We start from the raw sequence: 16,781 nt of genomic DNA on the forward strand, positions 1-16,781 counted from the left end.
GAGGTATAATCCTATTGATCAAGATGAATTCAAAAAATAAATTAAAGAATTTCTAGAAATACATTTAATAAGAGAAAGTAATTCTTCTCATTCCTTTCCAGCATTTATGGTAAGAAACCGTGCTGAGATAATAAGAAATAAGTCTAGAATGGTTGTTTCCCGCCTACGGAGGGCGGTCTGGGGTTTCGCTCTTTTGCTGATGTTTGTAAGGCATTTGCATGCAAGCTCTGGTGGCGCTTACGATTAAACAATTCAGTTTGGTCGTCATTTATGCATGCCAAGTACATCAAGGGTGTGCATCCATCTCAAGCTATGGTCCCTAGACCACCAGCCTCCTGGCGTCGTATCCGTTGGTGCTGAGAGTCATATCCGTTGGTGCTCGGGGAAGGGCTTCGTCGATTTCTGGTACGATAGATGGCTAGGGGATACGCCACTAGCCGCTATGCTAGAGGTGGATAACCCTCCACATATGCTGGTGGCAGAATTTTTTTCGAACACGGGTTGGAATAGTGGTAAGCTCAAGCAATGGATCCCGGATTACTTGGTTGTGCAGATTTGCCAGCGGCAGCTGTTTCCCGAGCTTGCTAATGAAATGGTTTGGATCCCCTCGACTTCTGGGCATTTTTCTGTTAAATCGGCCTAGGAGGGTCTTCGGCAAAGGAAAGGTTCCTCAATGCTATTTCGCCTCCTCTGGAATGATATTCTTCCACTCAAGGTCTCCTTTTTTGCCTGGAGGGTTTTATGCAATTGGCTACCTCTGGATGTAATGCTGCGGAATAAGGGGGTTGTGCTAGTGTCTCGTTGCCTTTGTTGCCACCAGGAGGAGGAGTCACTCAACCACCTGTTTCTCAAGGGGCCAGTTGCTTCAAGAGTGTGGGAGCACTTTGGACGACGGTTTGGCATATTGGATGTGGTGCGTTACTCACTAGCGTCGGTATGGATGTCATGGTTTGATTCAGTATCACCAGGCCAGGTGGACCATATTCGTACGGTCGTGCCGACTCTGATATTATGGTCTTTATGGAAGCTAAGAAATCATGCTAGGTTCGAAAATCTAGCCTTCAGTGCTCAACAGGTCATTGTCATGGTTAATGTGTTTGTTGATCAGTTGGGGGCTGCTAGGATCCTTAATGCCACGCACTTTAGAGGGGATGGAAACAACCCGTGGGCTGCTTGGGTTGGTAGGCAAGCAAGACGGGTTGAATGTCGGACTGTTTCCTGGCAGAGACCCTCTCCGCACTACTATAAACTCAACACGGATGCCAGTGTTTACCAGGGGCGTGCGTCGGGAGGAGGTCTCCTTCGCAATATGGATGGGAACCTGGTTTTCGCCTTTTATAAGGAATTTGGGGAGTCAGATGTTCTAATGGCTGAAAGTCTGTCACTAATGCATGATCTCCTGTTATGCTCGGAGAGACAGGCCCAAAACTTGTTGGTGGAGGTTGACTCAGAGCAGTGACGGAGCCAGGATTTTTTCTTTGGGGGGGCCAAAATTTTTTCGAACAAAATTATTTTAATATGTTATGTTCAAAATAATTTTCATCTATTTAAATATATGATCAAATATTAACTTTAATTATAAAGATATGTCTATTTCATAAATATGTAGCATAGTCATAACTAAAATTAAGACAAGAAATAACATTTGATTAAATATCTTATAACATCACAAACCACCTAAGTTGCACATTATGAGAAGATGCTCCAATATGTCACTTGTGCAAAAACAAAAATATAACTATGCAATATAAATATAACTATTTTCAATTAAAAAGAGATAAAAATTATGTTAACATGTCTTGAAATTTCATCCTCTTTTATTAAACGTAAATTGAGCTTTACGTTCTTTCATAGAACTAAATTCATCTATAATTGAATCAATGGTAAATTTTCGAACAACTTCCTTTTTTTATGTACATTGTTAGACAATCATTCAAGAAATTATCTTTTATCTTGTTTTGGAATTTTGTTTTGATTATCTTCATAATTGAAAATGTCCATTCTATAGACTATAGAACGAATTAAGGATTTTTTCCTTGGGAGGGGGGCCAAAATTTTTTTGAACAAAATTATCTTAATATGTTATATTCAAAATAATTTTCATTGATTTAAATATATGACATCTTAAAATATCAAATATTAAATTTAATTATAAAGGTATGTCTATTTCATAAATATGCAGCATAGTCATAACAAAAATTAGAACAAGAAATAACCTTTGATTAAATATCTTATAACATTACAAACTATCCAAATTGTACATTATGAGAAAATGATCCAATACGTCACTTGTGCAAAAACAAAAATATAACTATGCAATATAAATATAACTATTTTCAATTAAAAGAAAGATAAAAGTTATGTTCGCACACCTTGCATTTGTTCATATCTTTCTCATCAGTACGTGACATCACATTGAAAACAATTAATGAGTAAAGGCCAACTAAGCATTGTCCCTTCACCGTTCAGTGAACTGAATGGGGCAGTCCAAATTCACTAACTCCGGCTTAACACAACAGCAGCAGCAAACCAAGCATCTCCTCTCAAGATATTAATGTAATAATCACATGGATAATGTTACAAACACATGGTATGCCCACGGCGCAACTATGATAAAAAGCTCAATCACAAACGTACGGTTCTAACCAGTATATTAAGGAAGACAAGAAATGAGTAGGGGGCAAAAAAAAAAACTTACCTTTGAAGAAGATACCCACCTAGCACACGGGTCCAACCAGTACACTAAGGAAGACAAGAAATCAATAAAAAGCTATACTCATTACCAAGAACGTACGTGCTGCATTAGGGCTGGGCTGGCCGCCGGAATCCCCTATATATAGGGGGTTTTCCGGCGGCTTGGGGGGGCTTAAGCCCCCACCAGCCCCTCCTTAAATCCGTGGCTGACTCAGAGACTCTTGTTCGTTTACTCCTATCAAGGATGGTAGGCAGGTGGCCTCTCTGCAATGTTCTCAGAAGAATACATGGACTGCTTTTCGATTCCTCTTCTTCAATAAGGCACGTGTATTGGGAGATTAATGGTACAACAGACAGCCTAGCAGGTCTACGGCTGCCGCAGGATACTTTCTTCCCCTCCTACCTGCACCTCCCTCTGTCGGTTAGAACATCTCTACTTCTAGATAGCAGGAGTTTCCCACACGTTCGTCTGTGCGCGAGTCTGTAACTTTCTTCAGTTATAATATAAATAAGGGACTGGCACCCCCTCCCATGATCGGGGTTTTGGCCAAAAAAAAATTTCTAGAATGGTTGTTAATTATAAATAATTAAATAATGAAACCATATTTGATGGATATAATGAAATCATATTTGATGGATACTTTTTACCACATAAAGAAACTCTCATAAATATGAGTAAAAGAAAGAAAATATATTCTAAGTTTGATTGTAAAAGTGGCTTTTAGTAAATAAAAATGCATCCTGATAGTATTAAATACACAACATTTAGTACTCCTCAAGGAGAATATAAATGACTAGTTATGCCGTTTGGATTAAAAAATATTCCTCAAATATATTTAAAAAAATGGATTAAATCTTCAAAGATTATCCTTTCTTATATGTATATATTGATAATATCTTAATAGCATTAGATTCAATAGAAAAATATTTAGAGCATTTAAATATATTCTCTAATTTATGTCTAAAACATGAAATTGGATTATCAGAAAAGAAAGCAAAAATAGGATAATAGAAATTGAATTTTTAAGTGTAGAAATAAATGGTGAAGGAATAAAAATGCAACCGCATATTTTAGAAAAATTACAAGCATTTTTAGATAAACTAGAAGATAAAAAACAATTACAAAAATTTTTAAGAACATTAAATTATGCATATGATTTTATCTGCAACTTAGCAGAAGAGAGGAAAGAGTTACAAAATTATTAAAGAAAAATAATAAATATGAATTCTCTGAAAATCATATAGCTCTCGTAAAAAAAATTAAAAGAACAATGTAAAAATTTATCATTTTTAGCTGTACCATTTGATAAAGAAAATCTTATATTAGAAACCAATGTTTTTGAGGAAGTATGGAGTATAGTTTTAAAACAAAAAATAATCTATTATATAGATATGCATCTGGAATGTTCTCAGATACAGAAAAAAAGATACCACATAAATGAAAAAGAATTGCTTGTAGTAATAAGAAGATGTTATAAATTTTACTACTTTTTACTACCTAAAAAATTTAAGTTGCGAACGAATAATTCTCAAGTGAGAGCATTTATTAAGAATAATGTTAAACCTTTGTCTCAAAATAAAAGATTAATTAAATAGCAAATGACATTATCTGAGTTCATGATTGAAATTAAACTAATAAAATCTGATGAGAATTGTCTTGCAGATTTTTTCACTAGAGATGGAAGGCCAAATGAATAAGCAAACTATCCTCTTGGATAAGGTCTCGGAATTATCTGAACAAATTTCTCAATTGCAGACGTCATTCAATGACATAATGGATATTGTGAATTATCAAGATATAAATAAAAGAAGTTTCTGAATTTCTTATCAAGCATGTCGAAAAAGGTCAGAATACAGCCAGCCTTTACAATAAAGTTGAAAAATTATTATATGACCTATTCAAAAAGGATAAAATATAAAATCTTTCCTCTTTACCGGAACAAGATGGTTGTCAATAGATTGAGAGATTTGAAATAAATTCTCTCAATGATGGGATATCTTTGAAATTGGATTTTAGCCATGTACAGACATTTCAAGGGATACCCATGATGGATAATATAATTAATGAGCACCCGTTTGTCTCTGAATACAACTCTCTCATGAGAGTATTATATGCCTTACAAAATACAAAAACATATTATATGGATTTCACAGGGATCTATCCTTGAATAAATTGTGTGCAGGGATGTGATAACAATTTTATTCAAAAGTGGTACAATTTTGGAGTAATCAATACTATCTACATGACTACTCCTACTTTTCCTGAAATTTTCAAACTCCCTCGGTGGATTCAAGAAGGAGTTAGGCATATTTATCAAAATAGTCCTATATATGGTCCCAAAGACATTTTAATACTCAAGATTATTTCAATTTGACCAGATTTTGAAGATTCAAATAGATATGATGCCTTTCATCATATCAAAGTTATGAAATTTGATGAGTTGGAGATAAAGGTCTACCCTCAAAGGAAGGAAAATGAATATTTTTCTGAAAATAAAATACATTATCGAAAACTTCTTGGGATAAGGATTGTTTTGCAAAATCTTGAAAATACCCCCAAGCAAGAATTTCGTACATATGGAGGAAATGGACATTTTTTTCAATTAGACTACATATGCAAGAAGGACTTGAAGCAACAATGAATTATTTGAATTGGAAAATAAGCCTATTGGAAAGCAGTCGAATAAAATCCAACAATAAAACTATCAGAACTTTGTACAGAATGAGAAAGTACAAAAATAACACATGTCCAACTTGTACCAAAAAAGAGGATAAGGACACAGCATCAAGTAGTCAAAGTATGGAATAAGACGTAAGCACTTACGTCACTCTTGAAATCCAAAATATTTTGCTCAAATCTGCCGGATTGAAACCAATTGAAGTCCGTCTACAGGATTGAAACCAGCTGAAATCCATGGAAATATCAATTCAAATCCAGCATTGAAATCTACCTAACACCTATATAAAGAGGTAGATGCCATATGAAGAAGGCAATTGAAGAATTGGAAGTAATCAAGAGTTCAACTTTGGCAACTCAATCTTACCGATTGTCTTGAAAATTTTCTCTCATGTTTAGTAAATAGAGAGAGAGAGAGAGAGAGAGAGAGTAGTGTGCTAAGCTTATATCTTGTACTAAAACTTTTTTTTTTTTATTAATAAAAGAAGCAAGTTTCTTCACAACTTTCCATATTTACATCTGAATACACTTAGAAGTAGGAAACGAAACTAAGTTGTATTGCAAGACTCTTAAGTGGCCCTTAAAGGAAATTGCCCTGGTGGTTGGAAGTTTGTCGATCAAAAATCAAATCTAAGGTATAGAAACGCATTGGACCCTTTTCTTTTGTTAATAAAAAATTGTTAGTCTTGATATGATTTACACTCTATTCTCTTGAAAAATTTTATGAAAGATATTCAAACCTACTTAGTACCTTATCAATAAATATTAAACCTCCTGAATACACTTTAGAAATAAAAATATTTTTTACATCAAGAATGATAAATATGAATATCTTGCTAGTCAATCCAAACTTAAATTTTGACTTAAATTTGGGCACCGAAATAATTAAAGTATTTTACATGAATTTGTAACAACTCAAATTAGACAAGTTATTCATATTTCTTATCAATTAAAAACGCATATTTATTTGGAAAAATCATAAAACCATTTTGATAAAATCATAACGTGTCAAGCTTCATTTCTTTCTTTCTTTCTTTTTTAAATTTTGGGAAGAAAGGTACACATAATGCAAGATTAGAAATTAATCCTCACATATCTAGCTTCATCCATTTAAGAGTACCAATTTTTTCCAATTTTAAAATAACTATGAAAATTTACTAATTTTTAATCAAATTGGTCAATGTACTGTAAAGTGATACAAATTGATTGAAGTACTTGTACTATTAATTGATACAAATTGATATCCAATTTCATAAAGTACTTAAATTCCCTAATCACTATTAGTGGTTAGGGGAATACTCTTAGAGTTCTTTCCATTGTCAGATTCTGGGTTCGAATCTTATATTTGATAGTTTGGGAGTGAAAAAGGCGTTGGAAGGATTAAAAAAAAAAACTAAAAAAAAGAATCACTATTGATAGGTGTAGGTGCAAAATGCTAATTAGCAATGGTTCAAGACCCTAATTGCAATTAATTAAATAAATGGTGTCCCAAGTTGCAGAACCAACGGAAATAGAATAGCTTCTTCTGTTGTACTTCTCCTTCCACCTCAAACTAACAGTACCTGTGATACCCGATCGAACTCCAATTTGGTCTAATTATAATCAAACCATTCCTCACTTGACTCCTAGAAGGGTGAAAATAGAAAATTATGAGAATCGTAACGCCGCCACCTCCTCAGTCCCCTTCCACCACCGCCGCTCCCACCCCCGGCGGTGGCGGTGGTGGCGGTGGTTACAGAAACCAAGATGCAGAATTGCTATTTCGAACGAAGCCCATCTCAGACATCCGAAAAGTAGAGGCAACCACGAGGAAAGAGATCGAGGACAAGAGCGAGGAGTTGAGGCAACTTGTGGGCAATAGATACAGAGATCTTATAGATTCAGCCGATTCCATTGTTCAAATGAAGTCCACTTGTGAGTTTATCTCTACTAACATTTCAGCTATTCATCATTCTATAGTCAGCAATCTTTCTTCATCAATTGATAGTCCTAGGACAGTCAATTCCAATGCCAATTCCAACAGGGCCCGGATTTATGGCATTGCTTGCCGGGTTAAGTATCTTGTAGATACCCCAGAAAATATTTGGGGTTGTCTTGATGAATCTATGTTTATGGAAGCTTCAGCTAGATATATCCGTGCAAAACATGTTCATGATTACCTAATTGTTATGAATAACGATAGTGTCGGTATTAGGAATGGTGGTAGTTACAATGTGTTGTCGAAATTTCCGTTGCTTCAGCATCAGTGGCAGATAGTGGAGAGTTTTAAGGCTCAGATCTCGCAGAGGAGTCGTGAGAGGTTGTTGGATCAAGCCCTTCTTCTTGAGCTTGGGATCAATGCTTATGCTGATGCTCTTGCTGCTGTTGCGATTATTGATGAGCTTGATCCGAAACAGATTCTGAGTTTGTTTTTGGATTCACGAAAGTCTTGTATTTTACAGAAATTGAGTGCTTGTTCTAGTAATGTTAATGCTGATAGTTCTGATGTGATTTCAGTGTTCTGTCAAGTGTTGAGGATAATTCAGGTTAGTGTAGGGCAAGTTGGGGAGTTGTTTTTGCAGGTACTGAATGATATGCCTTTGTTTTATAAGACTATTTTGGGTTCACCCCCGGCTTCTCAGTTGTTTGGGGGGATTCCAAATCCTGACGAGGAAGTGAGGTTATGGACTGCATTTAGGGATAAACTGGAGTCTACCATGGTAACGTTAGACAGAGATTTTCTTGCGAGGACTTGTTCTGATTGGTTGAGGAATTGTGGGAAGGAGATTGTGAACAACATCAATGGGAGGTACTTGATTGATGTGATTGCAAGTGGGAAAGAGCTTGCTTCGGCTGAGAAGTTGATAAGAGAGACCATGGACAGTAAACAAGTCTTGGAGGGGAGTTTGGAGTGGCTTAAGAGTGTTTTTGGTTCTGAGATTGAATTGCCATGGAAAAGGACACGTGAACTTGTGTTGGGTGATGACTCTGATCTCTGGGACGACATATTTGAAGATGCTTTTCTTCAGAGGATGAAAGCAATTATTGATACCAGATTTGAGGAGTTGAGCGGAGCAGTGTCTGTTGTGGAGTCAGTCCGGACTATTGTGAAAACACCTAGTGATGTTGGTTTCCAGTCTTACCCGAATAGAGTTCCAAATGCTGGTGGAGTTTGGTTCATGGAACCAAATATTAAAAGAGTTGGTTCATCACAGTGTACTGAGCAGAATGATGTTCGTACTTGTCTCAATGCTTACTTTGGGGCAGAAGTTAGCCGAATCAGAGATGCCGTTGACAGCCGATGTGAGCTTGTCCTTGAGGACCTCCTCTTTTTCCTCGAGTCTCCAAAGGCACCTGTAAGGTTGAAGGATTTGGCCCCATATTTGCAGAATAAATGTTACGCAACCATGTCAACCATATTGAGAGATCTTAAGAGCGAGCTAGACCTATTGGATGCTGACCTGAAAAATGTGGATCAGGAAGGTGAATCCACACCTCTGGCTGCCATAATTGTTGAGAGGTCTCTATTTATTGGTCGACTATTGTTTGCTTTCCAGAAGCACTCTAGGCATGTGCCCGTAATTCTTGGTTCACCAAGATCGTGGTTGAATGAAACTTTTGCTGGTGTCTCGCTCAAGTCCCGTGCTGCTTTGAGGTATTCTAGATCATCTTTTGACTCCTTTATGAGTGATAGTCCTGGAAAGAAAATGCTTGATTCCCCCAAAAGACAAACTTCATTGGCGGCATCTGCTTTGTTTGGAATAGATGACAATTCAAGTCCACAACTTGAAGAACTTAGCAGAACAACCCAAGATCTTTGCATTAGAGCGCACAATATATGGATATCGTGGGTCTCTGATGAACTATCAAGAATTCTCTCAGCGAATGTTGAAAAAGATGATGCCTTATCAGCAGCTGCACCCTTGAGAGTAAGTGGCTTTTCTCTTTAACTATAGCAATATTAGTTTTGCTACAGTATGGATATCATTAAGAAATTGTTGTTTATTTATGAACAGTGCCTTATTTAAGTGCTCGACATTTTGTTGGACAATGGGATCCTCTAGGTGCTGGTTCGTCAGTAGAATTTCTTTTCTTTTCTTTTTCTGCTTGAATGTGATAAATTCTTTTCAAAGTGTTTGCTTGCTTTATACAGTGTGTATTTTGATCTACAATATGAGGAGATATGTCAAGCTATCAACTGAATTAGTACACGTACCTCATATGATTGGTGTGTTAGGTACTTACATTTTTAGCTAATAAAATGCACGAGACCTCTGCCTTGAAAAGAAATGGAATACAAGGAAATTTGTTCAGGGCATGTCTTGTGTTGAATACAATAGAAATTTGATTGCAGTGGTTAGTTTAAATTTTGATTTATAAAACTTTTGTCAGCTCTATTTAACTTTGCAACTCTGTATTAGTTATTTGACTACTGTACCTACAGAATTCATGAGTGGGAAAGAGGTTATTTTCAGCCATTATTCATGGGAGAAAAATAATTTTGACTCATAGCATATTTACCATATTAGATGACCGAAGATGTACCTCTCTTAGTTTTTTAAACGACACTGTGCACCCTATGGTTAACAGTCAAGGTCATATGGTTGGTTTTCTATCAAAATATGATGTTATAACTTCAATGCCCGTGACATTTAAGTCCCTATTAACTTGCCAAACTTTTTGTTTTATATTTCTTTTCCTATTTTCTTCTCCATTTTATCATGTTGCCACCAAATCTCCTCTATTATAATTATTTGTATATGTAAAGTACTTTCATTCTGCTTTAGCTCATTATTATACCTCTGATGGCTAATTATAGTTAGGCCGAACTTGAGTAGTTATGAAATTGGTAAATGGTTGCTCTGATGTACAAGTCATAATTACTAGAAAAGGTACAACTTGGATGAAGTAACTTCTGTGGTAAAGATTTTGGACGAGCCTTGTTAGACTGGAAAAAGTATACTGCTGTTCTCGCCCCATATGTCCTGGCAGTGAGATTCTGCTTATAAGAGGTGAAGTAGTTTATGACAAGAGGTAAAAAGCACCTTTTATATCAAGGCTAGGAAACCATAGCATGCTATTAGAGACTTATATGCAGGCTAGAAATGAAATAACCAATCTCAAGCTGATGACAAATCCTACTTTCTGAGCCTTGCCAATTTATGATACTCCTATGATGGTGTCATCTGTGAGAAAAGAATACTTAAGCTGTTAAGCATTCAGCTTTTATTTTGCTTTTTCATTCTTTCAACCGTGAATAAGAATACAATGACTGGTTTTTTCATTTATTTTAGTAAATGCTCTTCGCTTGTGCTATTTGGAATGTTTCACTTAAGAGGGCATCCTGGTTGTTAACATGCTAATACTTACCTTATAGTTGGGCTGAGATTTTTGACAATGTGCAGTGCATGCATGTCGAATAGTGCATTGCTTTCCAAATTCTTCATCTTGTACTACAATTCTTCAAATTACAGAGTTGCTGTTCTTCTAGTTCTCTTTCTAACTCCTTTTTATTTTTTCACTTTTTGGTGCTAGCAGTTGTATGGTAGAAGTAGGTTCAATTATATTTTACCTGGAAGACAGGATTGAATGCGTCAGGGAGCAGAAGCAGGGTTCTGTGTCACTAACTAGCATAAAAGGTGGTACATAAGGATAGAATTTTCTATACCATGCAACTAATTGACACTCATAAAAACAATAGATAACAATGATTTCTCGAGGTCATAGAAACTTCTCGTTTCTTTGTTTAACAATGCTAGTGGATGTATTTTTAGAAAGAGATGATCCTTCAATTTGTTGAAAAAGTCTTTCTTTACCTGTATTCACTTAATTCTGTAAAACATTTGTTTGTGATAGTAAAAGGGTTTGAATCATATTAGTAAGGTTATCAATGGTCCATCACTCTTTGGCTACCGTTTTTTCGGTTCATAATTGGCTAGAGTGTAGCATTTCTTGGTGTCATAATAATGTCTCAGTGGACCTTTGATGCTTCCTTATGCTGCTCGGTTAGGAGAGTCATGGAGCTATAGCTGCTGCAGTTTCTTTTCTGATAGAAAACTAGCATAATCCAATTGGCATTTAGTTTAAGAAACAATATCCTGATTGATTACTCCACAGTCTCTGCAAAATATTATAATATGGTTAGTATTCATGTGTTCCATTAAAATTCATTGTTTGTTTATCCTTAAACTCTTACTTTTTTCAAACTTCAAGAAGATGCAGTCAACAATATATCCTATGTGTTTGCTGAGAAGCTTATGACTTTCTGCGGGGTAGGTAGACTTATAAGGTTCTGAGTCAATTTGTGAAACCTTTGTTATTTATCCTCCTTTCCCTTTTGCACTGTTCTGTTATTTTACTCGTGGTAATAGGCGTTGCATTTGCTTTTATAATCATTAATAATTTGGAGGACGTCATCTGTTCTTTGTGATGATGTTATGCCAGATTGTTGTATCTGACATTGAACCTTAGTAACTCTTTCTAATTATTGGTCAGGGATGGGAGAAGATTGCAGTCAAGCAAGAGCAGCTGAATGAAGGTGAATCGGAAATGCAAATTTTGCTTCCATCTATGCCTTCTATTTATATCAACTCATTCCTGTTTCAAGCGTGCGAAGAAATTCATCAAGTTGGTGGTCATGTACTTGACAAGCCTATCCTACAAGATTTTGCTTCAAGACTACTGGAAAAGGTGTGTGATAAACTTTTTTCGACTTTAATCAATTAGGTATAGCATGTAATGTGATGTCTACATACCCGTCATTTATTTTTAAGAATGCCTACTTGGAAGTAACTTGTGATAAAACTTATATACCATTGGGGTTTTGGTTAAGTGGTCTTCAGAAGTTGTTTTTATCCTTTTATCAATAACATGCAAAAGTGGATCCTTAATATGAAAAGTTGTTGATAACACACACAACACTTGGGCATTCTCCCTCAATTTAACAAAGAATTCAAGGCTATGTCAGGGAAAAAGATGTGCAAATTGTTACATGCTCTTTAAGTTTATTCCTGGACCTAGTTAGTTTAACATACTGGTGTGGTTCAACCTCATAATTGAACTTGCACTGACAAAATGGGACTTTGGTCCACGGAACTGCATGTACTTGTTGCTGATGGTATTTTGAATTGCGTTCAGATATAAAGTTTTCTTCTCACAATTGTTATGGGAAGCTACCTATGTATGTATAAATGTATGCCTGTCAGTATATAAATTTGTCCCAACTCTTGTCCCTTCATTATCCTTCAAAATTTTTTTCATGTGAATTGATGAGGTTGTTTACTGTTCCAATAGAGAGCACCAGGATTTGTAGTGTTATAGTTTGGTAACTTTATGTCAAAATAAGGTGGAATTTATTATGTATTGTTCTCTGATAATACATAAACATTAACTTTGTAGAGAGCACCAGGATTTGTAGTGTTATAGATTGGTAACTTTATATCAAAATAAGGTGGAATTTATTATGTATTGTTCTCTGATAATACATAAACATTAACTTAGTTTCTGAAGCTTCACATTGAGCTGATTAAAATTTTGAATGACTGGGAACAGTTAGGCACCAGTTTTGGTGATGGTGATCTTGAAATAAGTAATAGGAAAGAAAATGGAAAGTAGGAAAAGAAAGAAAAACCACTTAACCTGATATCCATGCAGTTAACTTAATTCTCATTCTTGACTCTATTTTTTGAATTATAGTATATATTCACTCAACTGGTCTGGTAAGACCTCCTATTAGGGAATCTTGATTTTGAGGTATGATGTATGGACTATACATCTCTCGACTAACCTAACAAGACTTCAATTTCAAGCCAAATTCGTTCTGCGATGTCTCAGATTTCAATGGAACAACATGGACCCATTAAGAATTTTAGCCTGTTGCCTGATTTGATATCATTGTTTCTGTGTATAAAGATGGCTCTTGTCCTATGCACAATCTGCTCTTAAGATAATAATGGTAATCATATACATGATTAAGTGTGCCTATTAAGTTTGATTCTTGACATACTCTTCTATTCTATGTCATTTGTCAATGCAGTAGGAATTTATTTGGGGATGGTGTCTTCATCTTATTTATTTGCATCTGCAGGTTATTGGTATTTATGTAGCTTTCCTTGAATGTCATGGATCTCAAGTGTCTGAAAAGGGAATTCTGCAAATCTTGTTGGATTTAAGATTTGTTGCTGATGTTTTATCTGGCGGTGATGTTAGTTCTAATACTGTGCCTTCAAAAGTACCAAAGGTAAAGCTTCCATTCAGAATCAAGCAGGACATCCATGAAACCAAGTCAGTGATTAGAGAGCGTCTTGATGGCTTGGTATCTCACCTTTCACAAAGACTGGATCCTATAGACTGGCTCACGTAAGCTTCTTCAAGTAGACTTTGTTCAATATGCTTGGAAGATTGTGGCTGTTCTCTGTTTCAAGAAAGGAAAATTAAAATATTATTAGCATTGCAGTATATGGGGACTTGGTGTTGAGGGACTTATTGAGAGGTTTACATGTGGTCAATTCTTATCCAATCAAATCTAAGACTTGTCAATTTCTCTTGATTCAACATTACATCTTGAGGTTTTGTTGTTGCAGAAGTTATATAAACACAAGGTTCCTCCTGATTGCTATTTTCTCTGATGATTTTGATTTAATTCAGCTATGAGCCATACCTGCGGGAGAATGGGAAGCAATCATACTTGAGGCATGCTGTGCTTTTTGGATTCTTTGTCCAACTTAATAGACTGTATACGGACACAGCGCAAAAGTTGCCTAGTAATTCTGAATCAAATATCATGCGATGCTCTGATGTGCCTCGCTTCAAGTATCTTCCCATCAGGTTGATATTGTTATTCCAGTTAACTAACTTGTGCACTTAAAAGTTATCTTCTTTTCCTACTTTTCTTGTCATTGATACTCTCATGGGTGGGCGTATGTAATTTCTTATAGTAAGGGATAGACTTGAGCTTTAAAAGCAGTTAATTTTAGCAAAATGAGCATACTTCAAGAAGGGTTTTATATTATTTGTTGTAGTTTATGTTAATTTTCAACTAATGCTGCTAATTCTATATTTGGCTATTCAGTGCTCCAGCATTGTCTTCGAGAGGACCAGCCAGGCCATCAGCTTCAACATCTATGGATGATGTTTCTTCTAGAAGTTCTCGGAACAGCTATACAACTGATGAGCTCTCACGGAACATTGATTATGATGATAACTCAAGTTTAGGGATGGCAGCGCCTTTCTTGAGGTCCTTCATGCAGGTAAAATTTCCCATTCATTATCTAATCTAAGGGGAAGTGGGAATCTGGTGTTGTATTCATTGCGATGAGAGTCAAACCCTGGCATTCTGTTGGTGAGAAGTGTGTTCTTACCACTTGAGCTAGTCATTGCTCTTGTGAAAACATTAGTTCTATTTATTTTCAACAAATTGTTTTGCTTGTTAACATCAGCAAGCATAAGTGCTTTCCACTAGACATCTTCATAATTTGTCATGTAGACATACATGCAAATACTAGGAATTCAACCTTCAAATTGGAGAGATGTCATATCATTTCGAAGAGAGGGGAAAAATCTTAAACTCTTCTACTAAAATAATGTTTGAGGAACTTCTTAATCTAATGCTGTTCAAAAATTCCTTTGCTTGGGGCCAGGTAACATATGAAGAAAATTTTTTGCTTCTATTTATTTGAAAACTCTATATATCCCCAGTTGTCTGCGTAAATACATGAATTTTTGGGTGTAATTTTGACTGGTGTACAGAAGATGCTACTAGTGATACTTTCCTCGTATGGTTCAGTTTGTGTTCAAACTAGTTGGGGAGAGAGGTCTGTGTAAGAGAGAGAGAGAGAGAGAGAGAGAGAGAGAGGTGGAGGGTGTTTGGACATGACAAGACAGATACTGTGTGTGGAAATTTGACATCAACTTTTTTAATAGTACTGAAGCTTCCTCATCCAGATTCAAGGGAAAGGCCAAAAGCGTTGCCATGTGCTAGTTTCAGTATCGAATGTAGAGAGAGAGAGAGAGTAAATTTGAAATCTGCTGTTCAATCAGCAGTAAAGCTTACTTATCGAGATTCAGAGGACAAAAACCAGACAGTTAATGCTAGTTTAAAGGTCAAACATAACAGGAAATTTATTTTTTTTGAGGCCTGAAACCTTTCTTTAATGAATAAATTGTATCCATGTTTAGGTGGTTGAGAAAACTGGATCTTTGCGCACTTGTTCAACCAGTACTTGAGCTGGTTTTCAGCTTGTAAAGCTGTTACTGCTTTTGGAGAGAGCAATTTACTGATTCGATCTGTTTATGTCTGCAGAGCAGATTGTAGAATAGATCATTGTGATAAACCGTGTTAAAATATTCCTCATATCTGAGCAATCATTCCTTAATGCAAATTGCAGGTTGGCAGCAGATTTGGGGAGAGCACTCTCAGACTGGGATCCATTCTTACAGATGGGCAAGTTGGCAGGTTTGGTGACATGTTACCTGCGCAGGCTGCTGGACTTCTTTCATCCTTCACGGCTGGCAGATTGGATTCTTGATTGCTGAGAATTTTTCTAGCAATTTCTTGGGAATTTTATCAGGATAAATTGTAGTCAAACAGCTGGAAGCTTGATGGGACTACCAGATGATTTAATACTAGGCAGAAATTTATCTCTGCATTGGATTATAGAAATTGTAAAAGAAGATGAGGAATGAAGGCGGCATTGATTGAGGAAAGAGATGCATGATCGAAGGGTAATCTAGAGAAAGTTTCAGATGTATGGGAAATTGGGAATCAAAAAAAGCCATTTCAATATTGTTTATCAATTTTGTATTGTATAATAAGAAGTACAGATAAAATTGTATGTACAATCAGATTTGAATCTAAACCGTCTGAATTGGAATATAAAAGGGCATTTTTTGGCATCATTTTCTTAATTTATACTTTGTATCATAATCTTTTTTTTCCTTTTTGCTTTTTCAAGGGAGACGCCAAACCTTAAAAAGGAGAAGGGGGAAGAGAAGCGTTTGAAAGTCCAATAAGGAACTTCATCATTAGCGTTTCTTCCAATTTTTTTGGGAAATTTAAGGGAGACTTCAAACCTTACATAAAATAAAAAGGAAAAGGAAGCATTTCAAAGTTAGAGATCTTATTAAAGTACCTATCAATATCCTCATTAAATAAACTTGCAAAGTGAAAGCTTGATTTCATACGCAATTAATCATTATGCAAAGTGAAAGCTTTCTTGCACTTTTTTGTCTTGCCATTTTGTCACCACCAATCATTTATTTGAAAGCTTACGTGATTAGGCTTTAAACAAAATAGAACAAAAGAAAAATCCCCAAGGTTAGGCATTTGCAACAAGAAAGAAAGAAAATATAAAACTGCAAAAATCCAATAGAATTTAGCTTGTAGCTTTCAAAAATTAAAAAATAATGGCCTTGATCCAATAGCATGACATTG

At 35.8% G+C, this 16,781-nt stretch overlaps 2 protein-coding genes across 2 annotated transcripts; both read left to right on the plus strand.

The window, feature by feature from the left end:
- Positions 1 to 274: 274 nt before the first annotated feature.
- On the plus strand, positions 275 to 1,459 carry LOC113774088. The gene is made up of 2 exons (XM_027318655.1): positions 275 to 595; positions 644 to 1,459. The coding sequence occupies exons 1-2, from the start codon at positions 275 to 277 to the stop codon at positions 1,457 to 1,459; spliced, it is 1,137 nt and encodes a 378-aa protein (XP_027174456.1).
- A 5,454-nt stretch (positions 1,460 to 6,913) lies between these two features.
- Positions 6,914 to 16,243, plus strand: LOC113775367 (conserved oligomeric Golgi complex subunit 1). The gene is made up of 6 exons (XM_027320207.1): positions 6,914 to 9,279; positions 11,846 to 12,040; positions 13,437 to 13,708; positions 13,997 to 14,176; positions 14,421 to 14,598; positions 15,736 to 16,243. The coding sequence occupies exons 1-6, from the start codon at positions 7,021 to 7,023 to the stop codon at positions 15,874 to 15,876; spliced, it is 3,225 nt and encodes a 1,074-aa protein (XP_027176008.1). The 5' UTR covers positions 6,914 to 7,020; the 3' UTR covers positions 15,877 to 16,243.
- The last annotated feature ends 538 nt before the right edge of the window (positions 16,244 to 16,781 follow it).

This window comes from Coffea eugenioides, chromosome 6 (genome assembly GCF_003713205.1).
Source record: "Coffea eugenioides isolate CCC68of chromosome 6, Ceug_1.0, whole genome shotgun sequence".
NCBI classification, from domain to species: domain Eukaryota; kingdom Viridiplantae; phylum Streptophyta; class Magnoliopsida; order Gentianales; family Rubiaceae; genus Coffea; species Coffea eugenioides.

Bases quoted from the DNA above. Each gene is read 5' to 3' on its own strand.
- LOC113774088 (XM_027318655.1), top strand. From the start codon at position 275: ATGCCAAGTACATCAAGGGTGTGCATCCATCTCAAGCTATGGTCCCTA. The intron at 596-643 runs GTTTGGATCCCC...AAATCGGCCTAG, and splicing joins CCGAGCTTGCTAATGAAATG to GAGGGTCTTCGGCAAAGGAA.
- LOC113775367 (XM_027320207.1), top strand. From the start codon at position 7,021: ATGAGAATCGTAACGCCGCCACCTCCTCAGTCCCCTTCCACCACCGCC. The intron at 9,280-11,845 runs GTAAGTGGCTTT...ATTATTGGTCAG, and splicing joins CAGCAGCTGCACCCTTGAGA to GGATGGGAGAAGATTGCAGT. The intron at 14,177-14,420 runs GTTGATATTGTT...TTGGCTATTCAG, and splicing joins TTCAAGTATCTTCCCATCAG to TGCTCCAGCATTGTCTTCGA.